Below are 23981 nucleotides of genomic sequence, written 5' to 3' on the forward strand. Positions count from 1 at the left end.
GGGAAGGGAAGGGAAGGGAAGGGAAGGGAAGGGAAGGGAAGGGAAGGGAAGGGAAGGGAAGGGAAGGGAAGGGAAGGGAAGGGAAGGGAAGGGAAGGGAAGGGAAGGGAAGGGAAGGGAAGGGAAGGGAAGGGAAGGGAAGGGAAGGGAAGGGACATAGATGACAGTGTGGTGATTGCCAGAGGGAAAGGCGGGGTGGTGGGGTGGTGGGAGGAGGTAGAAGAGGTAATGTGGGGGCAAATGGTGATGGAGGGAGACTTGACTTGGGGCACTGAACACATAATTCAATATACAGATAACGTATTATATAGAACCCTACACCTATCAGGAATAAGAAGCATAAATGGTAATACAAAATAGACAGGGAGAGATGAAGAAGCCAAATATCTTATATGTACAACCCATGGATATGAACTGGGGGTGGGGGGAATGCTGGTGGAAGAGGGGTGCAGGAAAGAGGAGAAAAAATGGGACAACTGTAACAGCATAATAAACTGTAACAGCATCAATAAAATATACTTTAAGCAGAAAAAAAATTGTATACCTGAAAACCTGAAACCTATCTAATTTTATTAACCAATGTCACCTCAATGAACTCAATTAAAACAAACAAAAACAATATAAGAGAATGGCTTAGATATTTTAGTGTTTGACTATGTATGTATTTATGACATTGAATTTCACGTGCCAGTCTTGTTCTCAAAGCATCCATTAATATGTGAAATGTCACGAATGCAGGATCTTATTGGCCCATTGGGTCTTTCAAGGGCCTGTGTTAGCCAGAATGTCACTTGGTTTTTATTACTAACATCTGTAAAGTCATCAAGATTAATGAGGTTTTAACTATTATGAGAAACTGGTAGAAGCCCAGTAGTAAAATTCTCAAATTTTAAGAAGAGCTTACAAGTGGATACAGGTGATTGTAATTCCATTTGCCTGTTCTGTTTTGGAGTCGATCTGACCTCTCTCTGGGGAGAGACCATGGTAACATCAGGTGGTCTGGGGAGAATGCTGTTTTCCTGACACCTGCTTCCAGTGGGTGAGAACGGAGTAACCCCGCAGACTCTAAGGCAATGCAGTTCTTCATACCACTGCACGGTTTTATCCTAAAGAATGGCATTTTTAAAATCAGATGATTGGCCTGGATGTAGTGTAACCATAGAGGTGAACTCCCCTTTGTCCTGATCCTGTTGATTTCTGTGTTTGTTGTAGAATATTTGGAATTCTGCTGGTCTTTGTGGATGTGTCTTTCATCATTATAGACCTACTTGTCACTGATAACACAACGTACATTCCTTTGGAATATCGTTCAATTTCCTTATCTATTGCTTTATTTTTTTTCATGGATATTCTTCTTCGAGTATTTGTAGAAGGGTAAGTCTTTGTTCAATGGTTTGGTTATAGCCCCTACTATACTTAAATTGCCCTATTGTTGCTTTTGTAATATACATATGTATAAAATAATGAGTGTGAAATTTGTCCCTTAGTCTAGTTTTAAAAATCTAGGTCTTTAATGAATTTAAAATGATTCATTAAAGTGGAATTCTTTTGGGGAATGAGTCAAATAATTTGTGTACTTAAATATATCCTTATCTCTTCTTGGGAGGCATAAACATATTTTTTTGTTTTATATTACAGGGCACAATTTTATTTTTCTGACGTAGTTAATTCTATAGATGCTGTGATTATCCTGGTGACTCTACTAATTGATTTCATTTATATTTCTAATGAGTTTGAGGTTTTTGAAGATATCCCCAGGTAAGAAACATATGATTCACCTCTCTTAAAGATTTTCTCTTTTGTCTTCATTTTCTGTGGCTTTTACGCTGGGTCATCTTTTTAACTCTGAATGTCCCGATTCAGTGCCAGACAAGCTGCGTGAAAACGAAATGGTGTATTTCCACGTGCTTGGAAACTGAAGGCCTGGTGGGACCTGGGCGGGGGGTGTACCCACCGAGCACCTTTCGCTGAGTGAAGAAGACGAAACACCCAAGGAAGAAACTGGGGGCTTCATCTCTTGTACTAACTTGAACTCCTCCTCATTTTTAAATTCCCACCACATTAGAATGTGAGCTTCAACCACAAACCCCCTACCTGTGAAATTCCTAGGATTTTCTAAAAGAGACTATTGCTTCGAGCATATGCAAATGCTGAGTGACTCTGAGGGCGATGGTCTGAAATGGAGCAAGTGGAACGTGGAACTGGGGGACTGGATAGCGACGCAGAAGTAGAAGATGCAGAATAGTGTATCCAACATGAGGAAAGCTGAGGCAATGTTGTCCCCATTTAGGACTGATTAGAAAACGAAAGTGTGTAGGAGACACTGAGAGCTTGTTTTCCTTCTTTCTCTTCCTACTCTGGCAAAGCGGAATGGGAGAACAAACATGCCCCGCGCTGTAGATGCTGGGTGGCCCACCAGGCTTATTCATTCGTTAAATAGCTTCTTCTTGCTCCCCTCCGTCTTCCCCGAACTTCAATTCATGTTCCAGTGCGACTTGGCATTATTTGATGGGCCTCGAGAGTCGTCTGAAAATAACTGGACCCAGAAGGGTCCTCTGACCCGGCGATCTCAGCATCCCCTAAGAGCTTGCTGAAAATGGGAGAAAAGCATCCCCGGCCTCATTCTACACACATCAAACCAGTGTGCACACTCACGTGAGGGAAACGCTAGTGCAAACCACCAGTTCTCTGTCGTTGTGTTTCTCATCGGTGGTAGGCTTGACACCAGCTAGCACACCTGGGAAGCATCTCCACCGGCTGCCTGCCTGATGTGTTAGCAGCTGTGACGAACCTCTGTTACTGATGGGAGTAACAAAGGTGGCCAAGCACGCTCAGTTTGTATGGATGGGAAAAAGACAGAAAAATACTCATCTTAAACCACAAAAGTTAAATCCACTAACTCTGAGTGTTTATCATACCACGAGTTCTCTAAACCAGAGCTTCTCCACGTGAACACTATTGGTATTTGAGATCAGATGAGCATTTGCTGTTGTGTGTGTGTGGCGGGGGGCAGTCCTGTGCTTTAGCAGCATTCCTGGCCCCACTAGATGCAAGCGGCCCCCCTTACATGCAGCGTGACAACGAAAAATGTCTCCAGACATGGCCGAACGTCCCCTGTGTGGATGGGCGGGAAGCTTGCGTGGAGGGCTGTCAGGTTACCCCTGGTTACAAACCGCTGCTCCAGACTCAGTTCCCATCGACGAAACCCTGTTTCTGAAGCAAAAATGGCTCTTTCTAATTTATTGTTAGATTGATCACGTTCCTTCGATCACTGCGACTCATCATTCTGATGAGAATTTTTCATCTGGCACACCAGGAAAGACATCTCAAAAAGCTGACCAGAAGGATGGTAAGTGGGCAAAATGCACGCATCAGTCAGAAAAGCGTTGTGTTTTGGGAAATGCTGGCAGGGGTTTTATTATACACGTTTATATCACAGTCTTTGTTTTTATGTCGATTTGTTTTGACAAATTAACAATTGTTTTAAATGCTCAGGTTTCAGGAAACAAGCGACGGTATAAGAAAGATGGATTTGACTTAGACCTCACTTACATCACTGGTTTGTGAAGTTTTACTGTTGATGTACTTACATTAATTTCACATTTTTCTTGTGTGTAAGTAATTATGTATTTATAGGGTTCTTGCCTTGTCTAAGCCATGTTCTTTCAAAGTGTTCTTTATCCGTGAAGAGGTATGCCTCTCTGGTAGTGTGACCTATTTGTAGTTTAACCCTGACAATATTTTTTATTGTCATCTCAAACCAGGTCTATTTGGTTACAGTACAGGGAGTTGAACGGATTTTCAACAGACCCCATTTGTTGGTTTTATTTTTTTTAAGAGTTCATTTATTTGTTTTGAGAGAAAGGGGAAGGGAGGGAGAAAGAGAGGGAGAGAAACATCAATAGGCCAAACCCACTGGCTTGCGGGATGACACCCCACCCACTGAGCCACGCCAGCCAGGAGCCATCGGTTGGGTTTAGAATTTATTGAGGTCTGAGTCTCAAGGATCCCAGAGAAACCTGTTCTTTTCCGAGAACCCCAGAGAAAAATGTCACTGCTTTGTAGACATCAAGTTTCTGAGTCAGGAGTCCTGCAAAGCATCCTGGGAGGTCCCGTCATCACTAGCACTCAGATCTCTCGTTTTTCTTTGGTGTTTAAATAAGAAATAAATTCCCACCACAGGGCGAGCTCCAGACAGCTGTCATCACCAATCTGTTGCATGTGGCTGGAACCAATGAGTTGGGAACTCGTGGGAGTTTAATGGTTGTTGCCTGGATAATTTAATATATTATCTTGATTATCCTGAGGGTTAGTTAGCATTTGTTTCTGTCGTTCTCAATCCTGAAAGTTCTTTTCTGTGAAAAAGAAGTCTGATTATATGTGAACAAAGTTCTCTCATACTATCTGACATCTGTACCGATGTCCGTGGCCGTGACTGTTTTGACTCGCAGGGCGCGTCATTGCCATGTCGTTCCCGTCTTCTGGAAAGCAGTCTTTCTACCGGAACCCCATTCAGGTGAGCATCCTGACCCTGACCGGGCAAACGCTCATGTCTCAGCGCCGCCGACTGTGGAGTCGTGCACTGGGTGTCACCCGGAGATGGAAGCATTCTCCTAAACATGTACTCTCTCAGGTGCCTTCTTTTCCTTGTGATTGTCTTAATAACCTTTGATATATGTGTTGTGCAATGTACTACACATCATACACGTAATGTGCATGTAATGAATACAGTACATAGCACATTTAACACATACAATATGTGTATATTGTTTGTGTATCCTGCAACTTTAATGAATTCTTTTATTACTTTTAATAGCTTTCTGGTGAAGTCTTTGGGGTTTTCTCTATATGGTATTGTGTCATCTGCAAATAATGACAGTTTTATTTCTCCCTTTCCAATTTGGAGACCTTTTATGTCTCTTTTTAAAAATCTGATTGCTGTGTGTAGGACTTTCAGTGCTATATTGAATAGTAGCGGTGAAAGTGGGCACCCTGAAAGATTATATATTTAAAAAAAAAAGAAAGTAGGAATCTTTGTCTTGTTTCTGGCCTTAGAGCAAAATCACTTACCTTTTTATCATTGAGTATGGTGTTGTTATACTGTTATTTCCTTGGAATATTGAGGAAGTTCTAATAAGTCATTCACCCCTTTACCACTTTTAATCAGCATATCTGAAGAAGTGGCAATAAATCATCTGCTTTCATAAAATCCATAAATCATAAATCACCCCCAAAACATATCTACTATTCATATTATTAATTACTGCCATCTTTTGCCAAAGGGCAGGCTTGAGTCTGAGCTGTTAGTTCAACTCCCCGGGCAGATGGAGAATCAGGCCATGATGTTGCTTCAGTGGCTGTGTGCTTGAACAACAATTAAAATAATTTTTTTAAAAAAAGAGGGAATGAAGTTGCAGGGTTCAATTTTGAACAATATTGAATAGTAACGTGCAGAGCACATGGAGAATTTCACAAGATGTACAACTGAATATCCTTCATTCTGGCCAAGGACAGAAATTGTCCACCTGCTAACAGAGTGTGACCCCTGAAACGTAGTTGCTTGCAGAGTTGAAGTTTTCTCTCGGCATTTCATGCCTCTGTTCAGTCCATTTGGGCAAGAGGTCTCTGGAGTCTTCAGGTAAACAATTCAGACTAGAAAACAGAGCCATACATTGTCTTCATGTTGAGTCAAGGATGGACTCATGGGAAAAAATCAAAGCATTAATATCATTTCTTAGACATTTAGAGAAATATGAATGTGATTTTTAAAGCCCATGAAACTTAACCATTTAGGTATATTAATTTTCCCATTAAAACAAGAAATTACTTACCATCCTTATATGTGAGTATACTAAAGAAGGCTGCACATAAATTAACGACCGTGAAATGTTTACTTGTTGAGAAAATGAAGGTTTCGAGACAGTATTCTAATGGCTGCGTAGTAGTTCATTAGTGCTGTCATTAACCTCTAATGCTAGATATTTAGATGCCATTATTATCACTAAAACAGCAAGGAAGGCACAAAACTTTATCTGGATAGATTCCTAGGAGTGAAATTATCCGGTTAAAGAGTACAAATATTTTATAGTTCTTAGTATATATTTCCAAATCCAGTGGATTCTATCAGCGATAAGCCAAAGGTTTTCTTTTCATGCCACATTTGCCAGTGTTGGATTCTTCTCATTGAAAAGGAAAGATCTAATTTCATGGGTGAAAATGGCATTTCATTGTTGTTTTGACTTCTTTGTTGGTGAGGGTGAATATTTCTTTATGTAGGTTATTAGCCAGTGAATTTTCTTTTTTGTGAATTTACTTATGTCTTTGGCCCATTTATCTATAGGACGAGGGAGTAAAATTGAAATTATTGTTTAAATGAGTTGTTAGTTTATACCAGTATAACTAGTTTATAGGTTATATTAAGCTTAGTTCCCATTCACTCCAATTTTGCTGAAAAAATGTGCCCTGTTTTTTGTTTGTTATACTGTGGCATTCTTCAAACAGAAATGTCAAATTTTATGAAGTCACACTTAAACCTGTCAATCTTCCATTGGTTTGACACTTAGTTCTTCCTCAGCCAGAAAGTTGACTAATGTTCACTTGAGTTTCTTAGAGGTATTTGTGGGTTTTTACATTTCATTCCTCAATCCATCTGGATTTTATTTTGGTGTAAGGTATCCCATGGGTTTCTATATAAGACTATTTATCCTCCCCAGCCCAGTACTATGCAGACTCAGAATGCTTTCTTCTTTTACTTCACAGGGATTAACCAATTAATAAATTCATCACTTCGATGACTTAATTTTTATCTATCTCAATATTAAGCCATCCTAATCAATTTTTAAACTTTTTAATAGTCCTTTTTGTTGTTGTACAGAGATGTACACACAGATGTGTGTGTGTGTGTGTGTGAGTTTCTGATGGATAAGTTTGCTGGAGTGTATTAGCGTGGTGATAGTAACTGTATTTTAGAAAATAATCACTATGTTTTATTTTGAAAGTTACAGATATATGTACATACACACTGTGTATTTACAGGTACACACATAGACACACAGACATGCATTCATTTTAGCTAACCATCTAATTTCCTTTTCTGGTAGCCTAAGCCCTGAGTATCTGTCGCAGAGGCCAGGCCGAGGGGCCAGGCACCACTTTGTGGGTTATTTGAAAACATGAGTGGGTCAGATGTGACTTGGAATGTCCATAACCTCCTATTTCCTGAATCTCCCCAAAAAGGTGCTATGTGAGGGACAATGAATAAAAGGTGGTGCCCACTGCAGGTCACTCCTAGACAGGGGGCTGTGTGGTGCCACGCGGATACGTGGAAGACGAGTGTCCATCTCTCTTAGGAAGTCGTGCGGTTCCTGGACACCAAGCATCGCAACCACTACCAAGTCTACAACCTCTGCAGTACGTACAGGACTGGGTGTTTTGCTCCTCTGGTTAGAAAAGAGGTCACTGCATGTGTGAAGCTGCCTCGGTTTTCACATTTCATTCTCGGTGGTGTTGGGAAGTGAGCTCAAAGCTGTCCATCTTGCACCAGCCCCATCTGGTAGGAAAAGATGGCTCACCAGCCCCAGGTGCCATGGGGCTGGCCGGAGGCTGGAGTAGAGGTGGAGCCATTTTAGGAGGAGTTTACTCTAGTGGTGGTAGGTGTAGGGAAATATTTCTGGTTTTTTTCTGCCAGTTTTAAAAAAAATTTAATTTATCTATTTTTAGAGAGGGAAGGGAGGAAGAAAGAGAGAGAGAGAGAGAGAGAGAGAGAAACGTCAATGTGGGGTTGCTGGGGGCGGTGGCCTGAAACCCAGGCATGTGCCCTGACTGGGAATCGAACCTGCGACACTTTGGTTCCCAGCCCGCGCTCAACCCACTGAGCTATGCCAGGCAGGGCTCTGCCAGTTTTAAAGACACGCAATTCAACAAATACATTCTCTAACCTACTAGCAGTGGGGCGTGAGGATCGCAGGGCTCTCTGCGAGTTAAAACAGAACCCTATAGAAAACCTTACATTCCAGCCTACTCTTCTGTCTCTTGCTTTTTCCTCTTCCTGCGTATTAGACATTTTTAGGAGGCAAACCTATCTGTTGGGCACATTTGCTTCTGCCCTGTGGTGTCTAACTACCCTAGCGTAATGTGATGAGTACCCTGCTAGACAATTAAAAGTAAGGCTTATGAGACGAATAAAAAAAGTTGGGCTTACGTTCCTCGAGATGGACAAACCGCTATTATCCTTATGTTTTCGAGAGCCTTAAGTTTCTTTTAGTGTAGCAGGACCCAGTCAGAAAGCTCCTTTTAAAGGGGAATAAGGAATTTCTAATAGAAAAGTACAACTTACTCCTCACTAGGTAATTAACTGTGTTTATTAGGCGTATGTATCATTTATTTTAGGTGAAAACGCTTATGACCCTAAGTACTTCCATTATAGGGTCCACCGATACATGGTTGATGACCACAATGTGCCCTCTCTGAGGTAAACATTACACCGAGGGGGCTGTCAGGAGACGGATAAATACACTGGGCTTGATTTTTTGAAAGTCTTTTAATTCAACTAACAATCTTGCATCTGCGATCAGTGAGATGGTGGAGTTTTCCAAAGAAGTGCAAAAGTGGATGGCTCAAGACGACAAGAACATCATAGTGATTCACTGCATGGGAGGCAAAGGTAAATGCATGTTTCTTTTTATTTCTCCTTTTCTTAGGCAATTAGAAAAGTATATTTGAGTACAAGAACAAGATGCATACTGACTGCTCTTAGTCAGTATTGATGACTGTTAACATTTTCAAATATTAGCTTCCACACTGGGGGAAAACAAGGAAAAAGGGAGGAAGGGAAGAAAATCAGTGTGAATGAATCAAGGAAGGTTGAGCCTGATTTTCCTTTATGGACTATTTGGATTTTTTCATTTTTGATTTGCCAAAATACCGACTCTGTTAACATTTAGAAACCATTAAAGCCCTTTAATTTTATTTCAGATTTTTTCTTAAACTTTGGAAGACCCTTTTAAGGTTCAAGGGGGCGACAGTAATGCTATTTCATAGACAAAAAAATTATCTGAAATGTTTATAGTGCTCTGACACAAAAAGTTGATTATGGTAGGGGTGAATTAGTTTAAAAAGCCATTTGTAAATCCAAGCAATTTAAGTTAAGTTAGGTTTTCTCTCATTCAGCTTTAGGCTTTTACTAATAGTCATCTAAACAAAATTCAAAGTTTCTGACAAAGAATTACATATTTGGTTTTCTACATTGACTTCCGGGCAAACACAGCACTTTGAAGCCGCCTTATATGGTTGAGTAGAACCAAGTTTTAGTCTTACGTGCAAATTAGTTCCAAGCCCACTAGCAGTAGGCAAGTTCTGTTGTCGGTCCTGCAGGTTGAAATAGTCTGTGTATATTGGCAAATGGAGGAAGAAAGAGGGAGGAAGAGAAGGAAGAGAGACATTAAACAAGTGCAATAATATAATAATTATAGAATCTGGGGACCAGGTACATGGGTGTACAGCACACTGTCCTCTACTTTTGTATATGTTTTGTAACACACTGAAAAAGTAAAATGGAAGGAATAATGGGTATTGCCAGTGCTAGATGGTGTTTTGGGTTCTAACCATGTTCTTTTACTGATGTTAGAAAAACAGCATATTTAATTAGTTCTTAATCAGCGAGTAGCTCTTCAGCGTCCCATTCCTGGAGTGGAGCAGGTTGCCTCTGCCAGTGACTGCACCCCCCAGCCGCGATGCTGTGGGGACGGCCCACTCGAGTGCGTGTGAGTTCCTGCTCTTGGTGAGGAGGACTGCCTGGCAGAACCTCGGAGCCGTGAAACAGCTTCGGCTACTCCTGAACTGAAATTTTCTGAACGTGCACTTTCAGAGTTAAAGGAAACCAGTGCAAAATGGCCCCCGAATATTTCGGAGAGTATTTGTAGACCATGCACAACTCTGGACGATGGTTCATGAACTTTTCTCTCTTTTTCTAGGACGGACTGGAACGATGGCCTGTGCCTACCTTATTGCCTGTGGGCTGTTCCAAACCGCGGAGGTAGGAGGGATGCGCCTGCACACTTTGTCGTATGCTGGTTGAGCTTGCTCACTCTGGAATGTCCCTGGTGGGGCGGGATGCTTGTGTGAGTCGTGGTACTTGATGGAATTGTAACTGCGGGGGGCTGTAATGGGGAAGCCTGGCTTTAACCCTTCCTTGTTTGCTTGTGTTAGTTCTAACTGACCAGACACCTCTTACTCTCGTCCAGGACCAGGGTGAGACCAGCACGACACTCACCTTGGGCACAAACTTAAGAGAATGCCAAAATACCCAGAGTGGAAATAAATAACATTCTACTGAAATATTGTAAAAAATCAAAATCAATGCAAAAATATCCATAACATATACAATATCAACATGGTAAATACAGACAGCACCCAGTAGGGGCAAGGTTAAGGTAAGGTAAGGTTGAGTCATGCAAGTTCAAGAAAGCTCAGCAATCAAGACTTTGACGGTCTCACCCAGTCTGGCCCTGCTCTTACTCCAGCCCTTTATGGGACTTCCTCCTTTCTCACAGGACAGATTGTTGCAAGATTGGTTCGGTAAGTCCCCCAAGGACCTTAATCCTTAGAAGTGCTAACTAGGCTCCAACTCAGAACGAAGTCTCTCCTGAATGTTACCTTTGCATACTCAGTATCTGTGGGGTCTGTGCCCCCTGGGAATTTCCGAGAAGGTAGGGTGGGCTGTTTATACTTCTTAAAGCAGGGTTCTCAGTCTTTTTTTTTCTGCCATGATCTTGCTGAGAAGTTTCCACTCAGAGGACATGCTCCCAGCAGCTCGGCCCCTCACGGGGCCTACAGCCGAGTGGGGGAGCAGCATCTGTGCACGATGCCCCACGCTCTGTTTCCGTCGTCTGCTTCCGTTCTAGTTTGAGGCACACAGGTTATGACCGTGAATGTTTGAAGACAGTGTTTTTTTTAAGATTTTACTTATTTATTTTTAGAGAGAGGGATAGGGAGGGAGAAAGAGAGGGAGAGAAACATCAATGTGCAGTTGCCTCTCACACGCTCCCCAGTGGGGACCTGGCCCACAACCCAGGCATGTGCTCTAACTGGGAATGGAACCGGTGACCCTTTGGTTCGCAGACTGGCATTCAATCCACTGGGCCACATCAGCCAGGGCTAGGACAGTGTTTTTTAAAGTATATATCACAGTCTATCCATGAGTTATTCGGTTGTGACTTGTATAGTTTTAACAACATGGAATAGGTTAGGAAACGTCAAAAGGTAAGTATTGTCTTGTGAAAGTCTGTTTCAGTTGGGCGCGTGCATCTCCTTGGTTTCTTAATGTGGCCTGTGGCTTTTAAAATAAAAAAGCTTGAAAGCCACTGATCCCCAGCCTTAGCCGGAGAGCCAGGGCCCGGTGCGCCAGGCCCGCGCTGTCTCTAACCGGCTGGGCGCGTTCCCATGGCAGGTCACTGGTTTCCTTTCGGTCTCCGTCTTCTCCATTTGTGAAATGGGGAGGTCGGAAGACAGATCAGACGATGTAAGTGCTCTCCAGCTCTGCAGTTCACACCCTGATGAATCTTTGAATGGGAGCAGGCCTCGATGTGGCTTTGTTCATTCTGGCACTCGGGGCAGCCTGTGCCCAAAGACCGAGGACCTAAGGAAACACACGCCCTTGGAAACTCTAAGACTGCCTTACGCAGGAGCAGGAAGGGCGGGTGAGCCACGGTCGGACTGTCGCCTTTTCCACAGGAAAGCCTTCATTATTTTGGAGAACGACGAACAGATAGAACCACCAGCAAAAAATTTCAGGGAGTGGAAACTCCTTCGCAGGTAAGTTTTCTTTGTAAACAGGGGTTTCTGGGGAAATGGGCAAAGATTGGCACCTGTTTTGTGGTTGCTGTTCAGGCTTCTCCTTGGTGGTCAGGCAGCCGCACTTGGGTGCCTGGTGACAGGCCTCCCTCCCTCCAAGAGGCCAAGACTCTCCCCAGAGCGCCCTGCTCCCCACTTGACATTAGCTATTGCGGACGGAGTTGGGGCGCCAACTCCCTTCCCAGAGAAGGGAGGAGGTTCCCAGCTGCTGTCAGCAGTCAGAACCGAGTCCTTCATGACGCTCCACTAGGGTGATTCAACCCTTGTAGAGTATCGTGTGTGTGTGTGTGTGTGTGTGTGTGTGCACTCGCGTATGTGTGGTGTGGTGTGTGGAGAGCTGCGCCAGCCGGCCCGGGGACAGAGTTCCTGCTGTGTGGGTGGCACTTCTCAGATGCCACCACCTTCTGACCCTGCGCTGCCTGCTATTCCCTGTGGACTACCTGTCATGCTCCCCTGGGCTCAGAACTTGCACGAGCTTTCTCTTTCACTGGCCCCTTCTCAGGGAAAGTATGGCAGTTTTGTTTTGTTTTTTCAAAAAAGTGTTTAGTATTTTTACTGATTTTAGAGAGAGAGGAAGGGAGAGAGAGAAAAACATTGATTGATTGCCTCCCTTACGCATCCCCACTGGGGATGGAACTCGCAACCTAGGCACGTGCCCTGACCAGGAATCGAACCCCCAAACTTTTGGTGTACAGGACGATATCCAACCAACTGAGCCACACTGCCCAGGGCAGTAAGTTAATTAAGGCAGTTAATTTTCTTAACATTTCCTGGTGGGTGGGGAAGCACGTGAACTTTTTGGTCCAGTTGATTCAGCACCAGAACTCTTCAGCAAGAGTGAGCTGCTGGCCACCGGAGAAGGGCTGGGCTAAGGGGACTCCCAGGGCTTCCCTGCGCATGTAGAACTGGGGGAGTGGGAAGACAGGAAACAGTACCTGGCAGAGGCAAGAGGACAGGTGTCTCTGCCACTGGCCTGCGGAGGTCTTCCTCTTGAGGTTTACCTCTGCCCTCTCTCATGCCTGCAAGGCTACTTGCCTACTCGTCGCCAAAACCGAAAACTCTCCTTTAACTCAGTACAACGAAGCTCCGACCCTCAGCTACATTCATCCCCAGTAGCCAGTGGCTGCGTCTGCTGGGAGGTAGCTGCAGCGTTGGCTCGGCCAGCTCACCACCCTCTCGGCCACGGCAGCTGTCAGCAGCACCTGCCCTTTCCCGTGACTTCCCACGGCGTTTCCCCAACGTAGATGTCCGGTCATGAGACAACACCCACAGAACTGCATGGTTATACAAAGGCACCCCAAACGTTTCCTTACTAAATGGCTCCCCTTCAGTTCCACGTGGACAAAAAAATCAGGTATGCCGATTTTCGACCTTTTCCATCGCCGCGTAAATTGAGGCTTCTGTTTTCTTTTCCAGAGCCGATATGTTGGATATTTTGCAGATGTGAAAAACATCTATAACTTGACTCTCCCTCCAAGAAACTTGCTTAGGATAAGAAAAATTGTTATTTATTCAATTCACGGTACGCGCTGTATGCATTACTGGAGAACTGGGGGGAGTGATGATCTGACTGTTTGGGATGACTTTGCCCATAGTTGTGTGCACGGGCACCCCCCGGCTTTGAGCTGTCTTGTTGCACATCCTTGCATGGGACCCCCTGGCACTGCCGTCAGCCTGCGGTGCTGCAGCCGAACTACCAGCCATTGGGCGCCTTCTCTCTTCCTTCCCCATCACCAGTGTGAGGTACTCTGTCCCCTTCCCTTTTCTCCTGTTCTCACTGATGCCCGGAGTGGGCTTCTCAGAGCAGACCCTTTGAGTCAGAAGACAGAAAGGGCCCGTGGGTGCTGGACACACCCCCTTCCTCCCTCGCACCCACCTGTGCTTCAGGTTTGTCCTGGCAGAGGTACGCCTACTTCACTTTGTCACCTACTTCTGTGTCATTGCCCTGGTCTCTCCCTGCCCCCTCCCTCATCCACCGGTCACTCTCTCATCTTCAGCAACTCTGTCAAAATGCCTTAAATACCCGAAGTGTAAATGAATTGTGTTGCTGCAAATTCTCTGTCACGAACGACTACCAAGCACGCGCTTTGGGCCCAGGCCCACCCCCTTCCGGAGCCCTGGCTGGGGAGCAGAGCCGAGGGGTGAGAGCTCAGATGAAGCACTGGCCGGCCGCAGCCGTGGGGGCACGCACAGGCCGGGCCCTGTCCAGGCCGGGGTCAAGCAATGCTTTCTAGGGGTCAGCCCTTGGGTCTCCTGGCCTGAGTCTGCACAAGCAGGAGGAGCTGGGGAACCCGGGCTCGGTGGGGTGTCCTTAACCCCCAGCCGCTAGCACTTACCACCAGGAATAAAAAAACCCGTATGCACTTCAGAAGGGTCGACCAGATCCCCCGTCACCCCCAGCAGCAGGGAGACACGGCCTTGAGGGAGACAGAAAAAGAGGTGGGGCCAGGAACCGGCCTCCAGCCCCTGGTCTTCCCTGCCTATACGTGTGCCGGACTTCGGACTGGCTGCAGCTGTGTGCTGGTCCCTTGTTAATGGACGAGTTAAATAATTTCCAACATGTGCTTTAAAAAGGGCAAGGTGCAGCTCTGGGCTCTGCTCTGCAACAGTGTCCGCCAGAAGAAAGGAAGAAATGTGATTTTATATTTGTGTGTATGTATGTTTGTAAAACCTGTGGGAGAGTAGATATTTATATTTGATTATAAGTGCATAAAACAAGAAACAGAAAGTGTGGCTGTCGACTTGGGGGTGGAGACTTAAATTGGTGTGGGCTGGGTGAGACATCGAGTTTTCAATTCCTGCCTTTTTTACCATTCATTTTTAAATCATGTGATTACTTCACTTTTTTTTTAAATGCATGGGAATTAAGCTTGTAAATCAATGCTCTTTTCTTATCATGTGATACGTATGTGACTTGGTGTAAGTCCTTGTGTCACTGGTGTCAGTGGGGGGAAGTCCTGCAGCCGCAGTGGTAGTGGGGGGACCGGGGCATGCAGAGTTTAAACGGGCCGTTAATAACATGCCGTTAGTGGAAACAGAAGTAAATGAAAACAAAACCAACAATCGAGAATGATTACTATATGGCTTTATGGGAGTATTTGTTTTAGTTCCGTACTTTTGTTGAGTCCCGTGCATATTTAGTGAACTATGCAGGGTTGAGGGGAAAGCAATAAAAAGTAACTGGAGGCTTGAGAAATGAGCCCTGTGAGGAAAGGCTATACAGGAAGGGGATCGTCTGAATTGAAAAAAAAAGAACAAAAACCCATTTAGCTATAAATGATACTGAACACTACAGGAATGCCTGGGTGTCCCATATTGTCCCAGAAGCTGCTCTCTAGGAACAAGGGAAAGAGCAGTTTAGACTGCTGTTGAGAAATATCACGATTTGAAATCTGAAGACAGCAACGCATTAGCAAGAAAGGCTGAAAGTCACTTTCCCCAATTTCTGTTTTCTAGACAGGTGAAGCTTAGGAGCTGAAGTAGAAGTCTTTTATTTTTGTTTCTTTCCTCCAGACTAATAAAGTCTGCTTTAGGAGACAGAATTGGCTCTAAGCCTTGCCTTTCAGAGACAAAATTCATGCAAACTCAAATGACTCAATATTGATACATTGTTAGCTGGGATTTCTTCTCTTTTTAATTCATACTGCTAATTGGTGAGACATTTTGATCTTTACCCTGACTTTTTCTTTTCATTCAGGTGTTGGAAAAGGCAACGGAGAGGATCTAAAAGTACAAATCATAATGCGCCAAAAGATTGTCTTTTCCTGTTCTGCGTCTAAGAACTGTAGGGTAAGAGAACACACGACCGAAAAATCATTGTTTTAAATTTCCGTGTCAGTTCAGCATGCTGACGGGCCAGACCCCTCGCTCACCACAGAGAGGGGCCATGTTGCTTTGGGGTGCTATCCAGTTGGGTGCCGCTGGGTTTGAATGCAAGGCAGAGCTAGATTTAACTCATGATTCCACATAGGTTTTTCCAAACAAATCAACCAACAAGCGCTGGCGAGGACGTGGACAAAGGGGAACCCTCGTGCACTGTGGGTGGGAATGCAGACTGGGGCAGCCGCTGTGGGAGACAGTGTGGGGTTTTCTCAAGACGTTACAAATGGAACTACCTTCTGACCCAGAAATTGCACCTCTGGGAATTTATCTGAAGAAACCCAAGACCCTAATTTGAAAAAATACAGGTACCCCTATGTACACTGTAGCTTTATTTACAATAGTCAAGATGTGGAAGCAGCCCAAGTGCCCATCAGGAGATGCATGGATGAAAAAGCTGTGGTCCATTTACACAAGGGAATACCACTCAGCCATAAAAAGAAGGAAATCGCACAATTTACAATAGCTAGATGGTGGAAGCAACCAAGATGCCCATCAGTAAATGAATGGATCCAAAAACTATGGTACATTTACACAATGGAATTCTATGCAGCAGAAAGAAAGAAGGAGCTCCTACCCTTTGCAACAGCATGGATGGAGCTGGAAAACATTATGCTAAGCGAAACAAGCCAGGCAGTGAAAGACAAATACCATATGATCTCACCTTTAACAGGAACCTAAATAACAAAACAAAGAAACAAGCAAAATGTAACCAAAGACACTGAAATAGAGGACAGGCTGATGGTGACCGGAGGGGAGAGAAGAGGGAATTTAAGGGGGTCAGTGGGAAGGGTTCACAGGAACAAACTTAAAGGACACATGGTCATAGACTAAGGGGAGGGTGGTAATGGGAGGGAAGTGGGGAGGGTGGGAGGGGGGACTGGATTGGGAGTAAAAAGGAGAAAACTGTATTTGAACAATGATGAAAATTAAAAAAAAAAAAAAAAAGAAGGAAATCTTACCCCTTGTGACAGTATGGACGGTGCTGGAGGTTATTATGCTGAATGAAATAAGCCAGTCAGAGAAACACAAACACCGTACGATTTCACTCATATGTGGAATCTAATGAGCAAAATGAACTAACCAGCGAAACAGAGACAGACCCATAGGAGGAGAGCAGGCTGACAGCTGTCATGAAGTGGGCTGCGTTGGGGGTGGAGAGATGGAGCAGAAGAGAAAGAGAAAAAACTCACGGGCCCGGACAACAGGGTGGTGGTTGCCACGGAGTGCGGGGAGGGGGTGTAGGCGGAGGAGGGTACGGAGGGGGATACATGGTGGTGCGAGGAGACCTGACTCGGAGTGGTGACCACACAGCACAGGGTACAGGCGATGTGTTGTAGACTTGTGTGAACCAGCGTCACCCCAATGAAGTCAATGAAAAGAAAAAAAAACACATCCATCAACCAAAATTCATCAAATGAGCTTTTCTTTCGCTTCTGCTCATGGCACCAGCATTCTCTCACTCAGGCCTTCAAAGTTGGCCTCATCTTTGATTTTTCTTGTTGCCTTGGCCGCCTGCGTCCTGCTGGTGAGGCCTTTGAAATCCCTCTGCACTCCCTTTCCATTCCATCGCCACTACGTAGTCTGGGACCCCATTTGCTCACGCCTGTACTTCTACAGTCGTCTCCTTACCTTTTTTCTCCTTATACAATGCAGAATATAGAGTCCTACAGTACACGTCCTGAAATACTGCCTTCCTGGTAAAAAGCTGTAGGGGGAGCTTTTGCAGGAGACACACTGTGTGCCCGTAGTCAAAGACAGTTAATATCTTTGTCTCAATATTCTTATCTGTAAAATAAAGACTATGTTTCAAGTACTGTGAGGATTTAAATTGGGTAATCCATGCGAAGTGGCTCTGTAAGCTCCAAGTGACTAAGTAAATGTTACCTGTAATAACTGTCAGGCCACTTTGTCACATAGGAAGTGCCCCACCATAGCCTTCCACAACTTCATTCTTATTTCCCTGGCTCTCCGACTCTCCAGATGCAGCCCCATGACACTTGAGCTCATTTCCATCAGTATCTTGACCTGCCGACTCCCGCCCAAGTAGACTGGGACCCGGCTGGCCTTTGGAACACAACTTTGTAATTTCTGCTTCATGTTTTAGTTGGCCTTTCCTCCACCCCTACCCCCACACGCACCTTGTCCGAACTCTATTCTTTCCAGAAATCCTATTGACAGAAACCCTTCCACGTCCCGCTCAAGTTCTGCCTCTCCAGCGATGCCTGCTCACTTGACAACTCCTGTTAACCTCCCCCAAACACACAGCGCGACACGCCATTATATGCCATCCCGCTCTCGTGCCTTATGGCACAGCTCCCCAGCTACAAACTCAGTCTGCCCCTTCCTTTGGCTTTTCACGGGGTCTAGCAGAGACCTCTCTCACTGTGGGTAGCACTGCTACACCAGGATGAGTCAATAACAAAGAAATACTCAGTATGGCTCCAGAGGAGTTCACTCTAGAAGCATGGCCTCTCTTTGGTCTCTTCACTGAGCGATCCACTCTGGACGAGGCCTGTGATGTTTGTTGGACAGAACACGGCCAGTTAGACATTGCTTTTGGACTGCAAATGCCAGCTTGAAAACTTACTGTATCCCCAAACTATGAAAACCAGGGACACACAACACACGCGACAGTAAACCCTAATAGAAAATTGAATGCTTTGCTTTTTAACAGTGCCCCTCCCCTGCCCCACCAACCCTCAAACCTACTGGCCTTTTAAAAATGTAGACAACAGTATCACAACTTTATAGAAATAATGATTAACATTTATGTATGCATGTAGTAACAGGGCTATGAGCCCAAGAGTCCTTGGTGAATAGAGGAAGTCTCCAAGAACCCCGCTGATGGACTTATCTTGGTATCAGCTGTCACAGTGTCTCACTCCCCGAATGCCCTGTGTCCCTTCACAGATCGTCCACGACGTGGAAAGGGACAGAGTGAGCATCCATCTCTGCAACTGCCCCCTTCTGTACGACGACGTGAAGGTGCAGTTCCTGTCCTCGGTGAGTGGCCGGACGCCGCCCCCGCCGCCATTCTCGCTGGGCCTCTGGAAAGATGCTGGTTTGGGATCACCTCTGTCACACACCCGGCAGGGGAGAGGGCGCTGTCGACTCCCAGACGGGGAGGAAGACAAAACCAAGCCAGATCCATAACACTATTTATTTTTATTTTTTTAAGATTTTATTTATTTTTTTTTAGAGAGGGAAGGGAGGGAGAAAGAGAGAGAGAGAGGAACATCAATGTGTGGTTGCTGGGGGCCGTGGCCTGCAACCCAGGCATGTGCCCTGACTGGGAATCGAACCTGCGATGCTTTGGTTCGCAGCCCACGTTCAATCCACTGAGCTACGCCAGCCAGGGCTATAACACTATTTTTTTTAAAAAGAACATAATGTAATTTAACATTTTTGCTCAATATTTCCTAGAGTTTATACAATTTACATGTATTAATTTTCACATAAATAATATAAAACCTAAGATGTAAAAAAAGACAAAGGCATGTTTTACTGCATAGCATGCATTTCATTTTTCTTTTATATCTTTAAAACACATTTCTCTACATAATTTATAAAATACTTTAAAGTGAAAATTTTACTTTTCCCTGAATCGTTATGTAATACATTATAAATAGTATTTTAGTCTGATATTTACTTTATGAAAAATAAGAATTCTGCTGCTATCATTGCTCAGAGTATCAAAACAGTATCATTTATATGTCATAAAATGTATGTCTGGGCATTACTCTGTCTACAACACATTTGTAAGTCTCGATAATTTCTATTCATTTTCCTATTAAACTGTCAGCCTAAACTGTCAATGAGACACTATGTCCATCAAGGTAAAACTTCTCTCCTGTGCCCTCTGTGAGCCCCTGCGCACTCCCTCTTGGGGAGAATCCACTGAACACTGAAATCGTACACGTGCTGAAGCAAGTGGCAGGGAGAGTTCCCGCGTTGAACGATTACCCCTTGAATAATGGACCAGCCTGAATTCTCTCTCAGCCACTGGCCTCCAAGCAGAGCACTGTGGAGGGGCACCGGCCCAGGGGTTGCTGGGAGTATGAGGCCTTTACGATCTTCAAGGGCCATGAGATGAAAGCACATTCAAAAACTTTAGCTGTTCCTATCACCATCAATGACAGTTAATTTTATCATAGCTCCTCCTTGTAGAAATGGATGATACTTGGGGGCATACAGAGGCACAGATCCTTCGTAGATTCTGTTCAGCACTATCTAATCCAGACTAAAATGTATGACTATCCATCATAGGACAAATACATTTCCTTGGCAATTTTGATGGAAACACCAATCACTTAGAGCGCCTCCTGTGTGTCCCCAGGGTCATCCCTGAGACTCCAAGTGCCACACCCTGAGTGGCTACAATTGTTTGAAAAATACATAAATGAATAGAGGAAGGAATTTTAATCCCTTTGGAGTGATTAGCTGTTGGTATCAATTTTACTATGAAGGCTAACACTTTTTTTTTTTTAACCATGTATTTTTAGGCTCTTCCGAAAGACTACGACAACTGCCCGTTTTTCTTCTGGTTCCACACGTCCTTCATACAGAACAACAGGTATGGCTCACGACACACTCCGGGGGAAGCAGCCTTGCCTCCCACGCCTGTGTAAGGTGTCAGGGCACTTACTTTGCCGAGTGCCGTAGGCTCAATTCACAGAAACCAACAAATGCTTGTCACCATTCTTCATTCACGTACTCATCTTAACCTGGTTATTTTAAAAATGTGGCTGTTGTCCAGATAACCCCCAAGGTCCCTGCCACAGGATGGCGTTGTAGGTTAAAACATAGTATGGTCACATCTTGAGTGTGGTAGTAAATCCCTCCCATGGAAGCTCGGGTCTGCTCAGTGCCTTAACCACGACAGCTCTCCTTCGTATGGATTAGTTTTCTGATGATGGATCATCAGCAAATCCTGTGTCAAGGTAAGGCATCCCCCGTGAGGCTTTGGCTTTGAAGCTGATTGATACACTGGGTCAGAAGTGGCAAGACTTGGTATCAGTGAAGACGGCTAAAAAAATCGTTAATAGTCTCCTGTTTAAAAGTGATTTCGAATAACTAAATTCAGAACCACTTTTAAGAAGGTAATTATTAACCGATTGGAAGACTATTTTTCCAAAGAACCTTTTACCATGTCCAGAAACTCATTCCTGACTCCAGAAGTTCTCCACTTTGAGCATTTATTTGTTCTGTGGTGCTGAAAATTTGAGATTATTGGTATGACCAGACCACCCGATACAAAAGGAAAAATAATATTCAGAGAATCACGCAGGTGAGTTTTTGCAGTGGTTGTGATTGCGTGTGGCAGGAATTGATGGTTTTCATTACACAAATTCTGGCCTGTTCTTCAAACCTGAACTGCATCTAATCACACTTCAAGTCCAGTAAGGAAACGGTAAATTGAACATCTAACCTACACACTTAATAATGCACACACATTTAGTGGATTTTGATAGAGTGAACTTTGGATTGGATGAAAAATTTTTACCGGTTTAGTTCCTTGGATGTATACAAACAATAAACTTGAACTCGTAACAGGAGCAAAGTCCCTCAAATTAAGACATCGGGTGGAACTTCATGTGATGTACTCAGAAGTGGTGCTTGCTAAGGAAAGGACACAGTTTTTGCCCTTTAAAAGGCCATGTTCATGTAGGTGAGGCAACAAGTTAGATCGCTTTCCTCCCCACTTTTACATGTTTTTAAAGATTTCTTCGACATTCAAATTTTCATACTACCTGGTGAAGCTGTTTTTATTAGTTACGAGACTGTCAATCAGCTGAAAATGCCAACTTCATCATTGGAAAGGCGCTCAGGACTTTGCCCTGGCTGGTGTGGCTCGGTTGGTTGGAGCATCGTCCCGTAAATTAAAAAGCTGTAGGTTCGATTCCCTGTCAGGACACATACCTGCATTGCAGGTTCGGTACCCAGTCGGGCACGTGCTGTTTCTCTCCAACATCAACGTTCCTCTCCCCTTTTCTCTCTCCCTCCCCCTCTCTTACGATCAATAAGCACATCCTTGGGTGAGGATAAAAAAAGACAGTATTTTATTACGGATGTTAATACCCATCTAGTCTCTCTCGCAGATTTCTGTCACACGTAGAAATTTATTTTATGAAATCCGGATGTCATTAATCCCATAAAGGCAATGTTAAAAGAATCAGTGATGCGTTGTTACTGTGTGTTTGTTGTGGAAGACAAAGACATTTTGCATCTCGCCGGAGGGGGCAGGAACAGAGGCTCACAGGGAAGGGGGCAGAGGCCAGCCACAGCCAGCGAGGCTACCCTGCAGCTTACACAGAGGGGCCCTGCTGAATGGCGTTCCCGTAAGCCCTAACATGGAACTCTGTTCTTCTCTTCCAGGCTTTATCTCTCAAGGAATAAATTGGACAATCCCCATAAACGAAAAACATGGAAAATTTATCGTCCAGAATTTGCCGTTGAAATATATTTTGATGCCATTGATCAAGTTGTAGCTGAAACCTGATTAAGTAGAATTCCCCATCCAGGACAGAATCATATTCTCCCCAACCCCTGCCCCGTATTTATATTTTCAAAACCTGTTTCCTCTCTGGTATACTAATATTTGCATACATGTACATATGTTCTCGAAAAATCTATTAAATATACATTAAATACAGACAAAGGAATATGTCAATGGCGATTTTTTTTTCCTTTTTGAAGGAATAAACGTCACACAAAGTTTTGTAGTGAGGCAAGTTTGGATGCAGTCCACAGGAACATCATTTACCCCTTTTAAAATCGTGAATTAGAACTTTCATATCAAAGTAACCAAGGTATTGAAAAGCTGTGATTCTCCCCTATATGGTGGGTTCACTTCATTGAATTCTGTATTTTTGGATGAGTGTTTCGTCCCTGCTCGGTTTCACATTATAACTTCATATTAGAAAAGCAGCCTCTATTTTCTTCCCCCCTTTGATTTACAAACTGACAAACACCAGATCGGCAGCAAAGACCGTCTGAAGCCCACAGCAATGTCCCCACAGCGGGCCCCTCGCCAGCGCCTGCCTGTCTCTCGCTCCCCACGCGCCACGCAGAGCTGAGCAAGCTCCCTGAGGTCACACACGCAGACGCTGGGGAGGGTGGAGGACCGTGTCACCCTGAAGACTTACTGAAGAACCTTCAGGAGCTCCTGCTTTTGTGCAACATCACAATTAAAGTCGAAGGAAATGTTTGCAGGGGAGGAAGGAGATCTAGATGATTATTCCCCACCCCCGCTAAAACCAGCTTCACCTGAGCCTGGGGACCCTGCGAAGGGAGGTCACCTTTTCATTGTAAGCACTGGTCAGTCCTGTGTCTACAGGGTGTCCTCTTATCTTTGGTACCTGGTACTGTTTTAGTCTGAGTGCCTTCTCTGCTACTGGATCATAACACTGTACTCGTCCTGGAGAACAGTTCTGGTTTGGCTTTATTGAAATTACCCTTCTTGAGTGATTTTTCCTATAATTGGCAAGTTAAGTTCATCGGGAAACAAAGGTAGCAGCGAATAAGAAACAGTGCGTCTGTTAAAATGCTATACTCATTCCTGAAAAACCTTGCGGTCTGCACAAAGAACACATTAAAGAAATGGTTTGAGCAGGGGAGATCAGGTTTGGGGGCTTGGGGGTTTGGGGCAGACTGCTCCAACTAAACAGTACCAGCACGCTACCCACTAACCACCCTGATAGCAGCTCAGAAGGCCTAGTGGTTGCCACAGCAGGCATTTTTAAAAAATATATTGTATTGATTATGTTATTATTGTTGTCCTATTTCCCCCCCTTTATTCCCCTCTGCCCTGCACAACCCCTCCCACCTGCATGCCCCCTCTTTAGTTCATGTCCATGGGTCATGCATATAAGTTCTTTGGTTTCTACATTTCCTGTACTATCCTTAACCTCCCCCGGTCTATTTTCTACCTACCATTTATGCTACTTATTCTCTGTACCTTTTCCCCCTCTCTCCTCCTCCCACTCCCCTACTGATAGCCCTCCATGTGATCTCCATTTCTGTGGTTCTGTTCCTGTTGTAGTTGTTTGCTTAGTTTTGGGTTTGTTTGGTTTTTTTTTTGGTTCAGTCGTTAATAGCTATGAGTTTGTTGTCATTTTACTGTCCATATATTTTGTCTTCTTTTTCTTAGATATGTTCCTTTAACATTTCATCTAAGAAGGGCTTGGTGATGATGAACTCCTTTAACTTGACCTTATCTGGGAAGCTCTTTATCTGCCCTTCCATTCTAAA

The 23981-nt window shown here is 44.3% G+C and overlaps 1 protein-coding gene across 3 annotated transcripts; it reads left to right on the plus strand.

The window, feature by feature from the left end:
* The first annotated feature begins 1326 nt into the window (after positions 1–1326).
* On the plus strand, positions 1327–23546 carry LOC123818823 (phosphatidylinositol 3,4,5-trisphosphate 3-phosphatase TPTE2-like). 3 transcript variants are annotated; one of them, XM_045839120.1, is made up of 15 exons: positions 1327–1373; positions 1638–1757; positions 3249–3348; positions 3495–3558; positions 4451–4515; positions 7349–7409; positions 8388–8469; positions 8573–8661; positions 9971–10032; positions 11730–11810; positions 13266–13371; positions 15547–15638; positions 18642–18734; positions 20234–20304; positions 22107–23546. In XM_045839120.1, the coding sequence occupies exons 1-15, from the start codon at positions 1342–1344 to the stop codon at positions 22228–22230; spliced, it is 1242 nt and encodes a 413-aa protein (XP_045695076.1). In that variant the 5' UTR covers positions 1327–1341; the 3' UTR covers positions 22231–23546. The 3 variants fall into 3 exon arrangements, with proteins under 3 accessions (XP_045695076.1, XP_045695077.1, XP_045695078.1); XM_045839121.1 differs by having other exon boundaries at positions 15559–15638; XM_045839122.1 differs by lacking the exon at positions 1638–1757 and having other exon boundaries at positions 15559–15638.
* Positions 23547–23981: the final 435 nt, after the last annotated feature.

The sequence above is a fragment of the Phyllostomus hastatus genome, unplaced genomic scaffold (genome assembly GCF_019186645.2).
Source record: "Phyllostomus hastatus isolate PE091 unplaced genomic scaffold, TTU_PhHast_1.1 phas_contig_29, whole genome shotgun sequence".
Lineage (NCBI taxonomy): Eukaryota > Metazoa > Chordata > Mammalia > Chiroptera > Phyllostomidae > Phyllostomus > Phyllostomus hastatus.